This window comes from Semicossyphus pulcher, unplaced genomic scaffold (assembly GCF_022749685.1).
Source record: "Semicossyphus pulcher isolate SPU_LCO1_2020_fin unplaced genomic scaffold, fSemPul1.0.p SCAF_28, whole genome shotgun sequence".
In the NCBI taxonomy this organism is placed as follows: Eukaryota; Metazoa; Chordata; class Actinopteri; order Labriformes; family Labridae; genus Semicossyphus; species Semicossyphus pulcher.
The window spans coordinates 4,710,927-4,731,132 of record NW_027211702.1 but is presented as its reverse complement, the minus strand read 5'-3'; the positions used below and the strand labels follow the sequence as shown (position 1 = coordinate 4,731,132).

The window sequence follows — 20,206 nt, the reverse complement described above, 5'->3', positions numbered from 1 at the left end:
TAGCAGGATTGTTCGTCAGTATATTCCAAAGATTTAGGGTTACTGAAATACAGACAGACATTTTCTGATCAGCCGGCGTGAAGCTGGACTCAAAAACAACGTGGTTCAGGCTGGTTTACGATCAAAACAAATTCAGTGCTGGTAGACGTAAAGATGGGATGATCAGTTTCCTGTGTCTAAGCCAGACCCTTTCTTCACCCAACCATTAGAGCCCGACGGATGTGGGGCAGATATGACTCACTGAATTTACCGAAATGCTGCAATGACAGAGACTTTTCTTTGTGGATTCTGCACAGATATGACTGCAAAGATGGTGGTGCGGTGGTTAACGCTGTCACCTCAGAAGGTTTCTGGTCTAAATCCCGGTTCTGACGTAGAGGGCTGTGATTTCCTGGTTCAGGAACCAATGGGCAGAGTCTGGAAGGACATCAGGAAACCGCCTGCCCCCGAGTTAATGGGGCCTCAGATTATTGAAGTGGCTTCCACTCTAACTTCTGTCTCTCCTCTCTTCCCTCCGGGCCTCCACCAGCTGGTTTGGTTGTGTCTGTGTTTTGTTTGCATTCAACACTACACTCATCCATATGCTGCATTCATGACTGATCCAGCTAACTTACATAATTATGTTTATTTCCTCTTTAGTTTTACAATAAATTCATATAGTTTAAACAGTACTCCATGTGTGAGTCCCTTCTTTGTTACTGACTTTGAGCCAGTTCGTGACAGGGGCCTTTCTGTGTGGAGTCTGCATGTTCTCCCCGTGCATGCGTGGGTTCCCTGCGGGTACTCCTACTTCCTCCCACAGTCCAAAGACATGCTCCTTAGGTTCATTGGTGACTCTAAAATTGCCCGTAGGTGTGAATGTGAGCGTTAACCGTTTTTCTGTCTCTGTAGCCCTTTTCACACTGCGGTTCCGCCTCAGCACCTTAACGAAGCTCCGTCCTCATGCAGCGTTTGCCATTCTACATTGGACCGAGCAACGCCGGCGTAAAGCCGCCACAGTTTTTACAGCGTTCCAGAAGCAAAAACATTTACAGAGACGCCGTTTCGCCTCCCTTACGTCTCTGTTACTACCTCCAATGCCTCGGAACGTAACAGAGGCGTAATAATCCCGCCTTGAAGTGGCAGTGTAAAAAGGGCTTATGTGTCAGTCCTGTGATTGACTGGGGATCAGTCCAGGTGTAACGCCGCCTCTCGCCCAATGACAGCTGGGGTAGGCTCCAGGGCCCCCGCGACCCTGAACAGGATAAGCGGTATAGAGGAGGATGGATGGATTACATTCTGCATTATTTGTTCTGTTACAAAAAAGTTTTCATATTGGCACATAATGGAAACATATACGGCAGTATATCTTTGTCGGGCCCACATTGACCTGTTAGATATATATCAATCGGGCTTAACCTACCAACCTTTAGACCTCCTTAAAACGTCACAAAAACAAGTTTCCAGGCAGAAAATTCAGCTAATCCCCAATCAACCAACCAATGTTCCAACGTACATTACATGTAAGGTAGCTAGCAACACATGCCTGTTTTTTTGTTTAGCTCAGCCTCTGAATGATCCCCAAAACTCTCCTGTTTCATCTCATCTCTGGACGTTGACCATGATCGATTCATCTCGAGTGTTTGTATCACTATCAACAATAAAATCATTCATTGTCCCGTCCCTACTGTCAGCAGGAACCTAATCTTTTATCTGTTGCTGCATTTGATCATTTTGCATACAATTTGCTCAACAGTAGAACATCATGTCCGTTACTCTCCTCCTCTGTTAATCTGTGTCCGTGTTGTTCCCAGCCTTTGCCATCCTTCTTTTAAACCTCTCCCTGCCTCAGCCCTTCTCCTGTGTATCTGACTGTAAGTTATACAGACTGACTGGCTGGACTGAGCGAGACACTGGAGATCAGATCGTTAACCTGAATGTGTCACACCATCTCCATCCTCGCATTACAAGACTACAACTACAAAGACAACAAAGAGCTTCAAACAACACACAAGGCTGAACTGATGTTTGTAAAATCCATCAACTATTAGCAACAAAACAACAGTACACACAGCAGGATGTGTTGGTAACTGTCAGGCACAAGCATGTAAAGAGCACAGTGCATTGTAGTTAAACCACGCTTTATCTCTGCTATCTGTCAGTCTGTTTTTCACTACTCGCTAAGTGGATGTAGCAGCTTGGTGAAGCCAATGCAGAAGTGCCTTAAACCTGCATTCTTTAAATGGCCAGCAGGGGGTGACTACACTGGTTGCAAAGAGAGGTCAGATTGTATAGAAGTCTATGAGAAACTGGGCCTACTTCTCACCTGATTTATTCCCTCAGTGATCATATTTCTTTAGGCGTTTACAGCCTCAATCGCTGGTTTCAAGTCTGCCTAAATACAATCTCCGAACGAGCAAACGTTTCAGGTCTTCCGGTTAGCAATCCAAGATTAGTTTTTTCCATGTGCTGCATTGTTTACAGTTCGACGAGCAACTTAAGAAGCGGAATTGGAGTTGAGATACATCTAAGGGTGACGTATGCGTCTTTATGTGCTAGCAGCGCCTATTTTCCAACAAAACCAATGCACTTCAGTTCACTTCACTTCTCTCTCACTAACCAACCAAATCAAAGACGGGGCAGGACTTCTGATATCAGCTTGGTCAATAACAACGGCGGAGGAGAAACTAATCCTGGTGGTCACTGATTCACATACACATTTTTTCGAGGTGCTGCTAACGCCAGGACACGATTCCTTTCCATTGTTTTCTAAATTGTCTGTTTAAGAGCCATTTATTTGTTATTTGACGTTTTTGTTTATTTTTGTTGTAATCTCCGTTTACAGATTCTATATAGAATAATCTATATAGTAGAATCTGTACGCAGGGACGTGGATTTCTGGGAAGGCGTGTTCTGGTTTCCGTTTGTACTACGTTTGTAGTCCGAGTAATATTGACCAATCACGAATCAGCAGGCTGCGGCATTTGCAAGAAAAACAGTTTGTGTGTAGAGCAAAAGCAGGCGGAACGTAATCCGCCGTAATGCCACCCCGGCTCCCATCAGCGTCATCTGACGACGATTTAGCTTCTTATTAATCTCTACAAACAGACGTCTGCATGCTAACAGCTAACAGCTAATAATCTGTTCTACATCAAAAATTTTACTTGAGATGAATTCCCTTGACCCTGTGTCATGAAAACCGTTAATCGTTCAGATTTCCCGACTTCCACAAATGCATCACATCGATGCGACCTCCGTTCAACAAACGAGCATTTTAAAAGTTTTCTTCTCCTCTTGAGGACAGACCTGACAAAGCTTGAATTTTTACAAATCTGCATCATGATGTTGACATTTCGGCAAAGGTAAGACCCGTTAATAAACAAGTACATCACAAGAAAACGGTTTCTCTTTCTGTAACAATGCAGCACGCGGAAAAGGAAGTCTTGACGGGAAGTTTATCACTTACCGCCCGGCAGGTTCACAGCTGTCCCCAGAGGCTGTATCATCTCAGACTGTAGCCGATGGGATCCGAGATAGTTTTTGTTGTAATGCACATTTGTACACCAGGGGGCAGTTTTCTGCCATGGACTGCATTTACACAGGAAGGGGAAATGCAGCCAGGTGTGTTGAATGCCAGGGATGGCAAACCGTGGCCGGGATGACAGGTTGCAGGTAGCAGAGGCTAAATGTTCGGTTAGGCTACGAAACCGTTTTATGTTTTACCTGGAGGGAAATGTGAGCAATAAATCAAAGAAGCAAACGGACATTTCTGGAGTGTAACTGATGTACGTTACACAGCTGATGCTTACTGTGTGTGTCAACTACTTCACCTTCATCGCAACCAAGTGGCTTCATGGAAAAAGCACTTATACTGTCCGTAAATAAAAGCAAATATTAAGCATACAGAGCAATTTAAAACAGACTTAAGGGTCGCTACCAAGGGAAGTGGAATTGCTGATGAGTCAATACTGGGGCAGCCTGAAAAATGTCTTTTTTAGCAACGGTTATGCTAAAAGACCCTCTGAGCATGTTTTTTGCTAGCCAAAATTAGCATCTCAATTATCCCAGTTACTATGAAATACAGATAAACGCTTCTGGATCCAATAAAGAACCTGGAGGCGGCCATAATGCCAAACGTAAGGCCTGGAAACGGTTGCCCACAAAAAGGGAAAACAGCTGACATCACAGCGGCTGCGTACGTTTCTAATACACAGTCTATAATCCAGCTCTGGGTTTGAATTTAAGCTCATTAGCTCATTGAAGACGGGGCTTCTGAGGCTTAAACTGTCCATTAAGCTTTAAAACAACCACATTATTGCTGCCACGAAACACTCCATCACTAAAACTCAATTCTGCTGGCAGTCAGTCAGGACGCGCACACACACACACACACACCACGCTCAACTTGGAGAGGAGTGTTACCGCAGTCAAGGCCTCGCTATGAGGTGGTAATCTTATCTATGCATTAATCATCTTAGGAAGGCTGAATCCTGCTGGGTCTGGTCAATACCCTGCAGGTGGGTGTCAGGAGGAAGAGGTGGAGGAGGCGGAGGCAGTGACAGAGACAGAGAAAGACAGGGAGTGAGAGGAAAAGGGCACACTGGTTAGGCAGAGCCGTCCCAGAGTTAAAAGGTCACCGAGAATCATCACAGACAAACACCTCTCCTGTTTCCTCACAGGCTGTACTTCTCTCTGGATAAACCAGACAACCGGTTGTTCAAACATCACCATGGAAACTGCTGGTACACCTCAGGAAGGTAAATGACAATGGCATGAGAGGTCTACAGCCCTGAACACGTACGAACAGTTTGACTTTGATTCTATATGAATGTTGTGCGAGTCAGATTCTGTCATTCAGCAGGAGGGAGGGAGTGACGGAGGAAGAGGGAAGGAAGAGGGAAGGATTTGGGTTCAGAAGAAACGGGAACAATAAATAATGCATGGCTGGAAGAGGAAAACATGAGACTCTACTGAGGAAGTGTTTCCCAATCTGGAGTTAATCTAAAGGGTTGATCTGAAAATATTTCTGCTGTACAAAATTCTCCTTGTTTTCCGACTTGATCAAGCTGTGCTTTTATCTTGTGAAATACTGCAGGACTTACTTACTCGGGGCTGCTTCTGGACATTTTGACAGTCTAGGTAAGACATGAACGTGTGCCACAAGAGGACCGATCTTTCTGTCATGATTGTATTGTTATTTAAAAACAATATCTTGTCATTAATTAGGGATGAAGTTCCAACCCTTACCTATGGTCACGAGCTTTGGGTAGGGACCGAAAGGATGAGATCGTGGATACAAGCGGCCGAAATGAGTTTCCTTCGGAGGGTGTCTGGGCTCAGCCTTAGAGAGAGAGTAAGGAGCACGGAGATCAGGGGGGAGCTCGGAGTAGTTTCTCTCTCGCATCGAAAGGAGCCGGTTGAGGTGGTTCGGGCATCTGGTTAGGATGCCTCCTGGGCGCCTCCCTTTGGAGGTTTTCCGGGCACGTCCAACTGGGAGGAGACCCCGGGGCAGACCCAGAGCTTTCTGGAGGGATTATACATCCCGTCTGGCCTGGGAACGCCTCGGAATCCCCCAGGAGGAACTGGAAAATGTTGCTGGGGTGAGGGACCCCTGGGTCACATTGCTGTGCCTGCTGCCACCGCGACCCGGCCCCGGATAAGTGGAGATAATGGATGGATGGATGGTCTCTGCACTTTTGTCTTTTTTTAAAAGGATACATTTTTTGTTTTTTTGCCTTTAATGTGTAGGACAGGTGAAGAGAGAGGAGAGACAGGAAGTACGGGGAAGAGAGAGGAAGAATGACATGCAGCAAAGGGCGGAGGACTGAAGTCGAACCCAGGGCTGCTGTGGCAGGGACTTTAAATTAAAGGTCTTTACATTAGATGCACTCTCTACTGAGCTATACCAACGCCCTGCACTTTTGTCTTTTAGCAGTCATAGCAACAGAAGGTTGCTTTACAAACCGAGTCTCAAGATGACCCTTCAGTGTTCATTATTCACACAGTTTTAACTGGCTGAATTATTCAGAGGTCCCGTTCTCTCCAAAACAAACACATCTGTTAATTAAAGCCAGAATAAAGCAGTTTGGGTTTAAAATTCTGACCCTTTCATTTTGCTGACACAGGGCGTCGGGGGGTACTGCATGCTGACCTGCTGCCAGGTGGGTGCATTAGCTGCTAAGCTTGTTTTTAGGTTCGGATTACTTCCTTAAATGTTCATCATTCGAGAGGTTTTTAACAGGAGCTGAATTTTCTGCAGAGGTTTTGTTGTCTCTGAAATAAAAATGCCACTAACTTAAGCTCAGCCTGTTTTTCTTCTAATTTAAAGGAATAATCTGGAAGATTTTCATTTAAATAAATGTCTGTTAAGTCTCTATCTATCGCCGAATGAGGTAACACAATGATGATTGAGCCTATGGCCCACTGATGAAAGCCTTTGCATTTGCAGTATTACAGACTGAGTGTCTGGTGCGACTTTGGAAAAATCCCAAGCGGCGCCCAGTTAGTGACGCGTTTTCCATCATCCAGCAGTGGTTGGTCTGCCAGAGAGGGTAGGCGGAGCTAAGCGGCTGCTTTATGGTCTGAAGAAAAAAAGAAAAGATGGATGACTACAGATACAACTTCAACAAGAAGTGAAAATCCAAAGAAAAAGAAACAAACTCGACGCTCAGATGAAGCAAACAGTCTGAAAAGGAAAGCGACCGTCAGCGAGGAAAATCAAGAGTTACAACCGGAGCCAACCGTGGACGTCACACATGCAGCACTGTCTGGATATCTGGGAAGTGTGCCCTCGCAATTACCGTTTATCGCCATTAGGTGCCACCAAAGAGAACGAAACTGAAATCTTCGAGATTATGTCTTTAAGATCCAGTAGTACTATGACTGAATAACTTTCATCTGGTTAAAGACAGGTGCAGTGGTTAGCGCTGTTGCCTCACAGCTTGAAGGTTCCTGGTTCCAATCCCAGTTCGGACAAAATGGGTCTTTGAGTTGAGTCTGACTTTGCATGTTCTCCCCGTGCATGCGTGGGTTCCCTCCGGGTACTCCAGCTTCCTCCCACAGTCCAAAGACATGCTGGTTAGGTTCATTGGTGACTTTAAATTGCCCGTAGGTGTGAATGTAAGCATGAAAGGTTGTCTGTCTCTATGTGTCCAGCCCCCCGCGGCCCTTAACAGGATAAGCGGTATAGATAATGGATGGATGGTTAAAGATAGTTAAAACGACATTTATCTAAAACCTTACAGTGACAAGACCAGAAACAGGAAATGTGTAACCGTCCAGTCTAAAAACTGCAGACTGACTGGTTGTTGTAGCATTTTTTTTTCACTGTTAGACTCATCGATAGTGTGAAAAATCCAGTTGATCATAGTTATTGTGAGAGAAGTTATAAAAGGGTAAACCCTTGTCAGTGTCTTGCTTTTGCTTCGTCTTTGTTGATTAATTGATCCTTCCATGGAAACGTGACGAATGAAAAGTGACTGAGTGAGCTGGTGCCTTCAGTGTATCATAACTCCAGCAGAGATAACAGCCCCACGAGCCAAATGCAATCTGTAAGTTTCATTATGAGTCCATCAGCGAGGCATCAGCTTGGATTGACACTGGAGACATTTAACATTGAATATGCCAGCAGCTCAGGGGACGCTGAGCGCTTTATCAAACCAATAAAAAGTGCTTCACTAATTACCTCTGCTGCTTCATCTTTGTGTGCAAAGCATTTATGAAACAACGCATACAACAAGTGTGCCTGTGGGACAGAGAGACACTCATTACTGTCACAGAGGCCGGGCAGCTGCTCCTCTCTTAACTAAAATACTATCACTCTGATGATGAATTCAAAACAACAAGCAGACAACATCAAGGTATTTTGATTTGTAGCCGACACTGACAAACCGTGGACACAAAAAGAGTTCTATAAGACTGTGTAAAGTCTGGTGTACCCAAATGATTAGGACCACCACATATGAACAAATACAAGTTTTATTTCCCAGCAACATTGGTGCTTTGATCAGCCACCTCCGCGCTCCCTCGACCTTTCTCCTGATTGACGCACTTTACCACAAACCTCCCACCTCTTCGAGTCGCCATCACTCACAACATCAAGAACAGAAAATCTGTTAAAAAGGAGCTCCTTGTAACTTCAACAAATCTGGTCTCATAATCTTCAAGTTTTCAAGTAAAAAAATTGACTTTATAAGTTGACGTAGCCACTGTGACATCCTCTGTTGGTTCTTTGATTGTAGTTCTGAAGCCTCAAGTTTGGCATCTTGGCTGTCGCTTGTTGGTTTTCTGGAGCCTGAGGTGAACATGGCTGCAGTCGAAGAGTCTAAAAATGTACCTCCTGTGTCTTCCTCACCACTTTTCCTTGATCGTGATGGAAAACATCATGAGGCCAAGGAAAGGTGTGAAAGAGGATTCAGCATTTTGGAAAAGACAACCACAGTGCTCAGAATGTTCGAATGCTCTTCCACAAGGCAGATGTTACTGATGTGATGTGGGCCTGCCGTGTAAAAAACTACAATCAAGCAAAGACGGACTACAAAGAGCGCATCTATCAACAATGTTGACAAAAGTGTTTCTCACATAATTATTAGAATTAAAGAGCAGAATTAAAAATCCCTGAATCAGCATCTCCGTCCACTATGAACTATGTTGATCTCCTTTCATAAAATTACAGCCGAAAACAAAACACGTCTCTGCCATCGTTTAGAGCCAACTTGTTGAAACTTAGCTAACGTGAAATGTAGTAATTAGTAGCAGTAACGTAGTAGTGAGTTTGCAAAAACTATGATGGCGGTTACAGCTGGCTCGGGCCCAGCCATGGAGATGACTGCTTATGATGTCCCCGATATGTCACATGGAGATGTTTACGAGGTTAAACACTTGATTGTCACTGGAGTGGGTTTTTAAATAGTTAAGCATATGGAACGTAGCGAACTTGCCACTCACACGCACACATCTCGGGTGGGAAAGCGAGCAACAATTGCCAAATAAAAAAACGCTATTTAAAACGCACTGGTCTTCTCATTGCTATGAACCTGAGCAACGATCCTGACGCCCATGAATGTCCGAGAAGCCTGTGCTCCAGTATTTTGGGTAAGAGTAAAAGTTAATTAGCAGGTATTTGTTTGTGCTCACCATAGCTGGCTTGTTAGCTTGTTCAGTGTTTGTTGTGACCTGTGTGTGGGAGTCAGGATAGTTGTTTTATAGTTTGCTACTTCCAAAAGCTCTCTTAGCTTCTATTTATTTAAACATACAAACAGCTTTTCCAAGCTACCATTAAATCTCAGTTTGTGTGACTGTTGTTAACTATATAATTAGACTGCTAATGAACTGGCCACAAGCACAGACTGTTTAAGTTTTAAACCAAAAAGTTTTAAGACCCCTTGCTCCTGTCCAGCTCCACCCTCGTCTATATGGCAGGGGTCATAAACCAAAATCCAGGCTTAAAAACAGCAGTCCACAATCCAGGGGGTTACATCAAGGTGACCACTTTTTATACAATCTATGGTTCATCCCAAGGAAGTTGGGTGGGGTTGAGGTCATGGCCCAGTGCATTTTCTAAACCAAACTTAGAAAACCATGTCTTTAAGGATCGGGCTTTCTGCAGGGGGTATCGTCATAGTTAAAAAGTAAAGGGTTAAAATCCAACTGTTGCCACAAGCATCCAATTATCTAAATATAATTGTAGTTTGCAGCATTTAAAAATTAGTTGAACTAAGAGACCATCAAAACATCTCCAGACTAAAAGTACACAGAAACTCCGCCATAAGAGTCGTGATTTCTTAAAAACCCTCAAGGATTTCAGGTTCATCCACTCCAACCAGGTAAAGCATGATGTCACACACGCACACGTGCATGCACACCTACTGCTCACCGACTCCAGCCACGAACACACCGTGCCAGCTCAGATCACCTCCGCACACACACAGTGAGCTCTCATTTGGCTGAACAACAGAAAGGTGTAGCACTTTGCATGTGCAGCGGCTGATAGAGGACTGTGGCTTTGGAGGCTGCAGACACTTTGCTCTTCAGCAGCTCCTCCAGCAGCAGCCCTGCGCCGGGCTATGACTCATACCGCCTTCCCTTCTACTGATGCTGGGAACGACAATAACACGGAAACGCACCACTAAACAACCACCATCTGCATCAGGCACGAGTCGAACCTGAGGATGTTCTTGGAAATGTTCTTTCTTTTTACTTTGGTGCTTACCTTTCTTTGACGTAAAAGAAACAAACTCAGATCTTCCTCTCAGGTGTCTGTTGCTGTTGCTGCTGCTGCTTGGCCAGTTCGTCTCCTCCTCCTCCTCCGAGACGTCGCATCTCTCCCCCGGTCCTGATGGAGGAGAAAATCCGCGCAGAGATCCCCAAACCCGGCCGGAGCTGTGTGGCGTGGCGGCTCGGAGGACTGTTTGATGAGGGTGCAGGCTGAGGAGGGCTCGTGCGTACCTCTGAGAGTCCTACCAGTCTGATGGATGTCGCTCGGCTTCCTCGAGGGGTGGAGGTTTGACGCTCCTGGCGCATTCAGGGACTCCTTGGTAACTCGGATTCTTCAGCTGTGAGTGGAAAAGACGATTCCACGTGCTTCTGATGGTTTAATTCTGTAATTCAAGATTTAGTGTATGCTGTAGTTCGGCCAAGCAGGTCTTGTTGTCAGCATTTATCCAAAAGAGAAGACTGGGGACAGCTTAACGTCTAAACTTAATTTGAGAAGAGGACTTGGCCTCGTTTTTAAAAGTGAAGCCAATGCAGAAGTGTCTTAAAACTGTATTCTTTCTAATGGCCAGCAGGGGGTGACTTCTCTTGTTGAAAAAGGAATCCGATTGTAAGAAACCAGAAGGGATCATGAGCAAACTTTTTAATTGATTTATTACCTCAGTAAAAATGTTCCTAATGAGTTTATGGTCTCAGTTGCTAATTTGATTGTCTTTTTCACTGCAGCATGATTCTTCTGTAAATTATGGGACCATTTAGAGTAAAACAGACAATAGAGCAGTGTATGCTTTAGGGCAAGTTACCTTTGATTGACTTGTCTCTGCCAAGGGGACCTGTGGGGTGTAACAGTGCATGTCCACTTTTCTTCCATATATGGTCGCTTCTGGCATTAAAAGAACAAGATGATGGTGGCCAACATGACACATGAGACTTCAAAACTGTAGGCACAAAAGCCAGTCTGTAACATTACTGAGGCTGTGTCCACTTTTCTGCAGTAACAACAAGGGATGGTTGCAACAAGTCCTATCACATAGAGTAATGGCATACTGCACATGCTCAGTCTCAGTCTGCTGCTGCTGCTGCTGCTGTCTTTATTGACAAAAAAATGTTTTTTCATGAATTATTCCTAATTAGATTTGTTTAAATAATTGTTTTGTTAACATGTTTGGTTAGCATGAGTCAGTGTGTTCAGCTAGCACATGTTCAGTCATGGCTTATAGGGTGGGGTCAGTTGTAATAAGTTGCGTTCAAACTGTGCCAGACATGTATTTGTTTTTACAGTACACACATGTTCAAGAAAAGTCTGTTTCATATAACAGTTTTTGAATCACCCGCACAGCAACACAAAATTAACGTTTTCATGCACAAGAGAGCTAAACTCAACAACTTTTATTTCATAAACATTACTAAATAAATAGATGACACAAAATGTAGGAAGCGACTATTTTATATCTTTTTGAAAACAGTTCATTGCACTCTGCTCAGTACGGCTTATAACTAAAATAAATAAATAAACCCAAATACATTAAACTTTCTACAGTTTTAAAAAAGCGAGATTATCTGTAAAAAATCTTAAACTAAAACATTACCAATTTTAAATTAACACAATCGCTAAAATGAGAGGACACAGCACATACAGAATGTAAAGCTGTTAATTCTGGCAGCACGTGAAGGCAGCATCAAACGTGTATGGCTACACTTTTATCTAATCTGACAGAACGTGAGCCCACCGGGTCCTAGCGCCGACGGTTTATGTTTCTTCATTCACTTTGGCCTGAATGTTCAACAGGTGGAAACACAAACATTTCTTGTTCTGACGTTTCACATGACTTAATGAAAATAAAATTTAAAAAAAATATGTTAAAAAAAATGTTATTGGATTATGCAGGCGTACAGAGAGTTTTATTTTTTTTTTACAGCAAATCTGTTTCAAACATGAACTTTAACCTTTTTCTAACATAAAAGTCTGAGTCTTTATGTCTTTGTGCTATTCATTTATGTTTGTGTGCGGTTTGTGTGTGTGTGTGTGTGTGTGTGTGTGTGTGTGTGATGTAGGCATATGCTTGAGTGAACACACATTTGGTCATGCATGTGCTGATGTAAAGCTGTGTTGCCATGGAGAGTGGATTCTGTGTGTCATGTTCCTCTGGTCTAATTATTCAGGAAACACAGAGACTGTCATTTCCTTTAAGTCAGCATGAAAAATGGGTTCTGAATAAAAGAAGAAATAAATGTAAAAACTGAAGGTTCAGATGAGAGGAGTCAAGGTCAAGTCAAGAGTTAAGTCATCACAACATCTAATCCGCCACTTCTGTCAGGAGCCATGAAGGTAGCATGAAGCTTCACCTGAGGACACACTCTGGTTTTGATTACATATAGGAGATATGAAATTGTGTTGCAATAATATTTCCCACTTTAGGAATAGACCTGCAAAAGTGTAAACAAATTAGTGCTGCATGGACCGCAAATTAAGCAACCATCTCTGGTGGTTCAAAGCAAGTCAAATCATTGAATATACTGTCCGATAAATAATTTGAATTAAGCCCTGTATTCTTGACATGTTTGCCTTTAAAGGGGGGTTATTATGATAATTTCACGCTTCATATTTCACTCTGTGATACCTGTGGAGTAGCTCAGCATAATTTACAGTTAAAAAAAACTCATCATTTTTCTCACACTGCTCTGTGCAGGCCCTCGTACAGCGTCTGCCTGAAATGACTCAGTTAGCTCTGTCTCTTTAAGAAACCAGGCCCCTACAAGCCCACTTTCTTCTGATTGGCCAGCTCTCCGAAGCCTGCCCAGGGGCAGAACGTCCTACCCTGTGGCCGTGTTACAGAGCTGTCGGCAAAGAGTAAACTTCACTTTTTCAATGTGAAATGAATGTCTGCTGCTCTTGTCCTTTGGAAAAGGAAACACTGACGTCTTTCCTTCACAGCCAAAGAAACACTAGTAACCAACTTGACGAGCAGAGCCGTCAGACTGAGCTGCTGGGTGGGCGTGTCCTTGAAGCGTGTCCCAAGCGTGGGGATTACTCCAATATACTTTTACCTACAGATTTGAAACTTCAACTATCCAACATTGTAACTTATATATATGTTAAAGTCGAGCTGTAGACTAGAGTATCTAGCTTCCGTATTGTGACGAGTGAAACAGGACGTGCACGCGGGACATATCATTAGAGGGATTTGATTTGATCGTTGAGAAGTGGGCGTAGACAGACGTTCTCCACAGCGCAGTAGCTAGCTAACTGACCGAGCGTTCTTGGTGCTCTGCGGCTAAATGTGGCTAAATTGATTGGTTGAAATTGTTTGGTGCTAACTTACGTAAGCACGCATGAAATGTAGTTTTACCGGAAGAAAAAATTATCTGATTTTGATATAAGAATACGAAGAAATTGATTTTCTGTATTTTATTGGCCTATATTGTCCAATAGATGCACAATATTACCGGGGATGTGATCTAAAAGGATTAAAATTACATTTTTCATTGCACCTCGACTTTAAGATGATAAGATGATCCATCCTTCTCAAAAGGAACTGGCCTCAGCTTTCGGCAGCATGGTGGCACGATGGTTAGCACTGTGTTCTCACAGCAAGAACGTTCTTGGTTTTGAACCCGTCAGCCAGCTGGGACCTTTCTATGTTTTCTGCCCGTGCATGTGTGGGTTCTCTCCGGGAATTTTAAAATTCTTTTGAGTGTTTATTGTGATGTCTTACTTACAATTTGTTAGTATATTAAGTGTTTCCTTTATTGTTTAGGTGTTTTTTTTATTAAACCATCAACCTGCGAGGGACTGCAGATGTAAGTAAGCCTGTATGGCTAAATCTGGCATATTTACATGATGTATCCAAGTGCTAATGTTGATTAATGTGCATTGTCACTTTTTTAAATAAATAAACTCAAACTCAAATGTCACAGTACAGCCCAAAATAGCATTCACTAGTTGAAACCAGCAGTGATAAATTGAGCATTTCTGGACTGGAGAGAGAGATTGTTCTGTATCTGTACATGGATTAGACATCTGGGCCGTTTTGCTTTTAATGGATAGTGAAAGCTACAGAGAGACAGGAAACATGAGGAAGAGAGGGTGGATGATGTGCAGGAAAAGGCGGAGGCTTGGGGCGTCCACGGAGAGCACGCTATACCGAGTGAGCTACCGGGGCATCAGATTATTAGGTAAGATTATTTGTAATATTTTCCTTTGGAGAGCACCAGCTTCAACATTGCACGCTGTGTTTGGGTCCTCTTCTCTGCGTTTGTCTCACCACACTTGATAATGTGCAACAAATGAAGAGCTGCTAACAACAACATCCAGCTAACTGAAAGCACAAATCCATGTCCTTAGGTGTTAAAGCCTTTTATTACATTTCCTGGTGAGACCTATCTGTATTCTGAGTCATGAGTTCTGCTGCCGGGTTGTTTATTTATTCTGAGCAAAGTCTTCCTCATTAAACGTTAGCCTCCTGGCTGACGGGGCAATCTGCTGCTTAACAAATACTGCAGTTGACTGGCAGTTTTGGTCCAGTTTTATCTCTCACACTCTTCACTTCATGTTGTAAACAATCTCTAGGCACACGCTGCACTGCTGAATCTGCTCCTCTTCCTGGAATGAATCAGAGCACAGTGACCCCTCCCTCCACTTCCTGCTTTGCAACGCAGCCCGTCCCATTCACAGCCAGTTCCACGTCTACGTATCCTGTTTCCTGCCTCTCTCGCAGATCTACCAGTGAACAGATGGGTTTAACGTGTTGCAAAGTGAAGCCTCGTTGACTGCAGATCTGCAAGCAAACAGGAAGAAAGGGAACTAAAGTTTGGTTTGGAACCGTTCTCGTTTTTTATCTCGTAGAGTAAGTGAAACTATTTCTTACTGACCGTCTCTTTTTGAGGGGAAATGGCGCAGCAACAAAACCTGATGGATCAGAAAAAGCTTTGCTGTTCGATTTGTTTGGATCTACTGAAGGATCCAGTGACTATTCCCTGTGGGCACAGCTACTGTATGAGCTGTATTAGAAACCACTGGGATGAAGAGGATCAGAAGAAAGTTTACAGCTGCCCTCAGTGTCGACAGACCTTTAAACCCCGGCCTGCTCTGGTTAAAAACACCATGCTAGCAGATTTAGTGGAGGAACTAAAGAAGACCGGACTTCAAGCGGTTTCAGCTGATCCCTGTTATGCTGAACCTGGAGATGTGGCCTGTGATGTCTGCACTGAGAGAAAGCTGAAAGCTCTCAAGTCCTGTCTGCAGTGTCTGGTCTCTTACTGTGAGCAACACCTCCAGCCTCACTATGAGTCCCCTGCCTTTGAGAAACACAAGCTGGTCGCCCCCTCCAAGAAGCTTCAGGAGAACATCTGCCCTCGTCACGGAGAAGTTAAGAAGATTTTCTGCCATACTGATCATCAGTGTATCTGTATTCTGTGCTCAATGGACGAGCATAAAGACCACCACACAGTCTTAGCTCTAACAGAACGGACTGAGCGGCAGGGAGAGCTCGGGACAAATCGACAAAGGCTCCAGCGGAGAATCCAGGGCAGAGAGGAAGATGTGAAGGTGCTTCAAGAAAGATTGGACGTGATCAATCACTCTGCTGATAAAGCAGTGAAGAACAGCGACAAGATCTTCTCTCAGTTGATCCGTCTCATCAAGAATAGAAGCTCCGACGTGAAGCAGCAGATCAGATCCCGGCAAAAAACTGAAGTAAGTCTGGCCAAAGAGCTTAAAGAAAAGCTGGAGGCGGAGATCCTCGTATTGAGGCGGAAAGACGCCGAGCTGGAGAAGCTCTCACACACCGAGGACCACACCCAGTTTCTACAAAATTACCCTACGCTGTCGTGTCTTAGTACATCGATAGACACGTCCAGCATCAATATCTGCCCTCTGCAGTACTTTGAGGACGCAATGGCGGCTGTGTCAGAGGTCAAAGATAAACTACAGGCCGCTCTTAGTGATGCATGGACCAAGATCTCACAGGCAGTTAGACCAGTGGATGTTTTACTGCCACAAGCAGAGCCCATGACCAGGGCTGAGTTCTTACAATACTCAGGCGAAACCACACTGGATTCAAACACAGCAAACACAAGGCTGTTAGTATCTGAAGGAGACAGAAAAGCAACAGTCACCAGTGACAAACAGGGATACTCTCGTCATCCAGACAGATTCACTGACATGTTTCAGGTGCTGAGCAGAGACAGTCTGAGCGGGCGTCACTACTGGGAGGTGGAGCGAAGCTACGAGGCTTCAGTAGCCGTGACGTACAAGGACATCAGCAGAACAGGATATGAAAGCGGATTTGGAAATGATGACAAGTCTTGGGCTTTAGAGTGTTATAACAACAGTTATCAATTCAGACATAACAGAACTGTAACTTTTGTCTCAGGCCCTCGGTCCTCCAGAGTGGGAGTGTACCTGGATCACAGTGCAGGTGTCCTGTGCTTCTACAGCGTCTCTGGAACCATGACTCTCCTCCACAGGGTCCAGACCACGTTCACTCACCCGCTCCATCAGGGACTTGGTGTCTTTGCTACAGACGATAAATCATCTGCTGCTGAGCTCTGTAAACTTGAATAGATGTTGAGAGGCAGTGAGTGCAGGACTGTGATTCAATAACTTGATTCAGTGATTGGCAATTTGATCTAAAAACAGGTGTTGCTTCTTCTTTGTGAAATACTCCTGCTTTGTTATTTGTAAAACCACTGCCTACAGATAAATCCATGTAGTATTTCAGCAGATATTATTACAGTTTTGGCTCATAACATACTTTCTGGAGAGTTTTGCAATGTTTACTGTGACTGTCCTTTGTTCCGATGAGTCATAAGAGTTGTTGTTTTTACAGTTCCTTCGCTGTCTTACTCTGCAATGTTTGAAGATGAAATGTGGTGTGAGTAATGTTCGATTCAGGTACATTGTGAAGGAAAAATAAGTGATTTAAATTTTGCAAAGTGGGAAATGGTGCACATACTAAGTAGAGGTTACACATATACACATACAAATAATTGATAATTCTCTAAAATGCACTTAAGCTTAAGTGAGAAGTCGGTTTTGAAAATGTGAGAGTAAGAGAGTACAGAAATTTGTGTTGAAATATACGGGGCAAAAGTAAAGTACAGATTCCAGAAGAGTCTACTTAGGTACAGTAACAAAGTATTTGAACTGTCTACTTCTCAGTTGTGAGTTTATGTTTGCATTATAAGTCAAGGCCGATTGTTGGGATTCATTCCAAGAAGAAAAAAAACTTTACTCTATTAATGAAGCTTAAGAATTGCTGTCTTTCTTTACACTTAGACATTTTCTTCATTTCAAAAGTAGTAGTGAACTTACACTATTTATTGGTATCGTTTACAGTTTTGTTAACATTTGCTTTGTGATTAAATTGCTTTGAATCTATGAATAATTTTACATTTAACACACTTACAGTTTCCTTATTTCATTTGAAATATATGCATAGCATATAGCATTACATATGCTATGTAATGATCATTGCGTGCAATTTTCATGAAAATCATTTTGCCAATAAACTTTATATTGTTAGGATGTGTCCTTGGACCACGTTGTTTACAAAGGATTGCAATGTACAATAGAAATACACTGACAAGTGAAAGAAACTGGCTGCCTGCAGGTCATGAGTTTTTTGTACTCATGATCTGAATGGCTTGCACTTTATATTAGAACTAACGCTGTATGTACCTTATATTTTTATTTCAATGTAATATAGTTCTTTCAATTGTATCTGACGCAGATAACTATTATCATTATAAATCATTGTTATTTGTTTATTTTATATGTGTAAAGGGATAGTTTGAAGCATGTAAACCAACACCACACATAACAGCATTCATAATTTATAACTTCCTGTCTTAAATTTAATTAAGTGGTAATAATACTAGGCCTGATAATACTACTAGGACTGCGACTACTACTACGAGGCTACAACTAATAATAATAATAATAATAATAATAATAATAATAATAATAATAATAATAATATCATTATTAATATAGTCTAATATTTTTACTCTATATTTCTATATTATGGTGCATGTTTTTCTTATAAATGTATATTTATTTCTGAACCGTCTCGGTGCGAGCACATAACGGAACCTTTCGTTAATGTAGGCTGCACGGAATGTTTTGGAGTAGCACTCAGAACGCGGAAGTGAAGCGCTGCTCCAGTGTTTATGTTTTCGTCCTCGCACAGGTAGAGTGTAAAACCTTAATTTTTGAAACAATATGGCGGTAAGCGCGGTTCACCTGGAGTCAGATGCCTTCCTGGTGTGTATGAATCACGCGTTAAGCACAGAAAAAGAAGAGGTTATGGGATTATGTATCGGAGAGGTGGAAGTAACCCGCATCGTCCACATCCACTCTGTCATCATCCTCCGGCGCTCGGATAAGAGGAAGGACCGGGTGGAGATCTCCCCTGAGCAGCTGTCAGCGGCCTCCACCGAGGCGGAGAGGCTGGCCGACATCACCGGCAGGCCGATGCGGGTAGTGGGCTGGTACCACTCCCACCCGCACATCACCGTATGGCCGTCCCACGTCGACGTGAGGACCCAGGCCATGTACCAGATGCTGGACCAGTGCTTCGTGGGCCTCATATTCTCCTGCTTCATAGAAGACAAGAACACCAAGACGGGTCGTGTATTGTACACCTGCTTCCAGTCTGTGCAGGCGCAGAAGGGCTCCGAGTACGACCGCGTGGAGATCCCCATCCACGTCGTGCCTCGCGAAGCCATAGGTAAAGTGTGCCTGGAGTCGGCCGTGGAGCTTCCGAGGATACTGTGCCAGGAGGAGCAGGACACCTACCGCAAGATCCACAGCCTGGCGCACCTGGACCCCGTGACCAAGATTCACAACGGTTCTGTGTTCACCAAGAACTTGTGCAGTCAGATGTCTGCGGTGAGCGGGCCGCTGCTGCAGTGGCTGGAGGACCGGCTGGAGCAGAATAAGCAGAGCATCGTGGAGCTGCAGCGGGAGAAGGAGAGGCTGCTGCAGGAGCTGGCTGCTCTGTGAGCCCCGGGGAGGGAGCAGAGACCCCCCCTACAGCTCTTTTTCTGTTGTTGGACTGAGGAGAAGGACCCTCTGTTTGGAACATAAAACTGTCTATAATATGTTGTATCAAAAACTGTTTGATACTTAATTATAACATTGTACATTCTTGATTACATATTTCCTTATTCAAATTATAATTTTGCTTTATGGTATATATTTGGGCAAAGTTCTTCTGTACAGCTATAACATGTTTAGATTAGGGCTGCACACAACTTACTTTAATTAATGAATAATCTCATCTGCCAACTATTTTCTCAATAAATCATTTGGTCTGTTAAATGTCAGATTTCTGTCAAGTTCTTTTGAACAATAAATTGTTGCAGACAAATGTTCTGTTGATTAATCTTCTAGCTAATCCAGTTTGGAGCTGGTACCAAAAAAAGTCTGGTCGGCTTTGTAGTTTTGGAACTCTTCTTCCAACTCTTCTTTGACAGTCCAAGATAAAGATCATTTTAAATTCTTATTATTTTGGTTCTTGCACATCTGTATACCTGACAAAATAACTTTAGGTTTGGTTTGAGAATTGAGGTTCACTTTGTAAAACAGAAAACAAAATGCTAACACTCCTCTAACTTAAGTATCAAAAAATATCAATTCAGCATGACTTCCACTCAGAAATCCAAAGTGAAGACATGTATCATTAGCTATTAGGTCCATGGGATCGTCCAGTTAAGTGTAACTACTGAGATTGAGCATCTATTCTGAGGTTTTTGTGGTTCTGATTCATCCGTCAGACTGACCTGTGTCCAGATATGTTGTTTTCTTTTCTGCAGCATGGCGGTATGTAAGCACACAAGGATAAAATAAGAATTATTAGAGGTGTGGGGAGTGAGGGAGGGGCGGAGACGGTTGATATTACGTAAGTGGAAGTAAGCGGACCAGGTGACGTTATTGATGTGTGATTGGAAAGATAGAGTACTGTCGAGGATGACACCCAGACTCTTAACCTGAGGGGAGGGGGAAACAGAG

General features: G+C 43.4%; 3 protein-coding genes across 3 annotated transcripts in view; 2 read left to right on the top strand and 1 right to left on the bottom strand.

The window, feature by feature from the left end:
* The window catches only part of rab27b (RAB27B, member RAS oncogene family), a 66,121-nt gene extending 55,695 nt beyond the window's left edge, over nt 1-10,426 (bottom strand). Inside the window, exon 1 of the mRNA XM_069677193.1 lies at nt 10,190-10,426. The gene's annotated coding sequence lies outside the window, so the exon portion shown is untranslated. The remainder of the gene's footprint in view (nt 1-10,189) is intronic.
* A 4,485-nt stretch (nt 10,427-14,911) lies between these two features.
* On the top strand, nt 14,912-17,584 carry LOC138605139 (E3 ubiquitin/ISG15 ligase TRIM25-like). Its single transcript, XM_069677239.1, has one exon. It carries the CDS (start codon nt 15,083-15,085, stop codon nt 16,754-16,756), a length of 1,674 nt encoding a protein of 557 aa, XP_069533340.1. The 5' UTR covers nt 14,912-15,082; the 3' UTR covers nt 16,757-17,584.
* Nucleotides 17,585-18,297: 713 nt separating this feature from the next.
* On the top strand, nt 18,298-19,503 carry brcc3 (BRCA1/BRCA2-containing complex, subunit 3). The gene has a single exon (XM_069677324.1). The coding sequence runs from the start codon at nt 18,416-18,418 to the stop codon at nt 19,196-19,198; it is 783 nt and encodes a 260-aa protein (XP_069533425.1). The 5' UTR covers nt 18,298-18,415; the 3' UTR covers nt 19,199-19,503.
* The last annotated feature ends 703 nt before the right edge of the window (nt 19,504-20,206 follow it).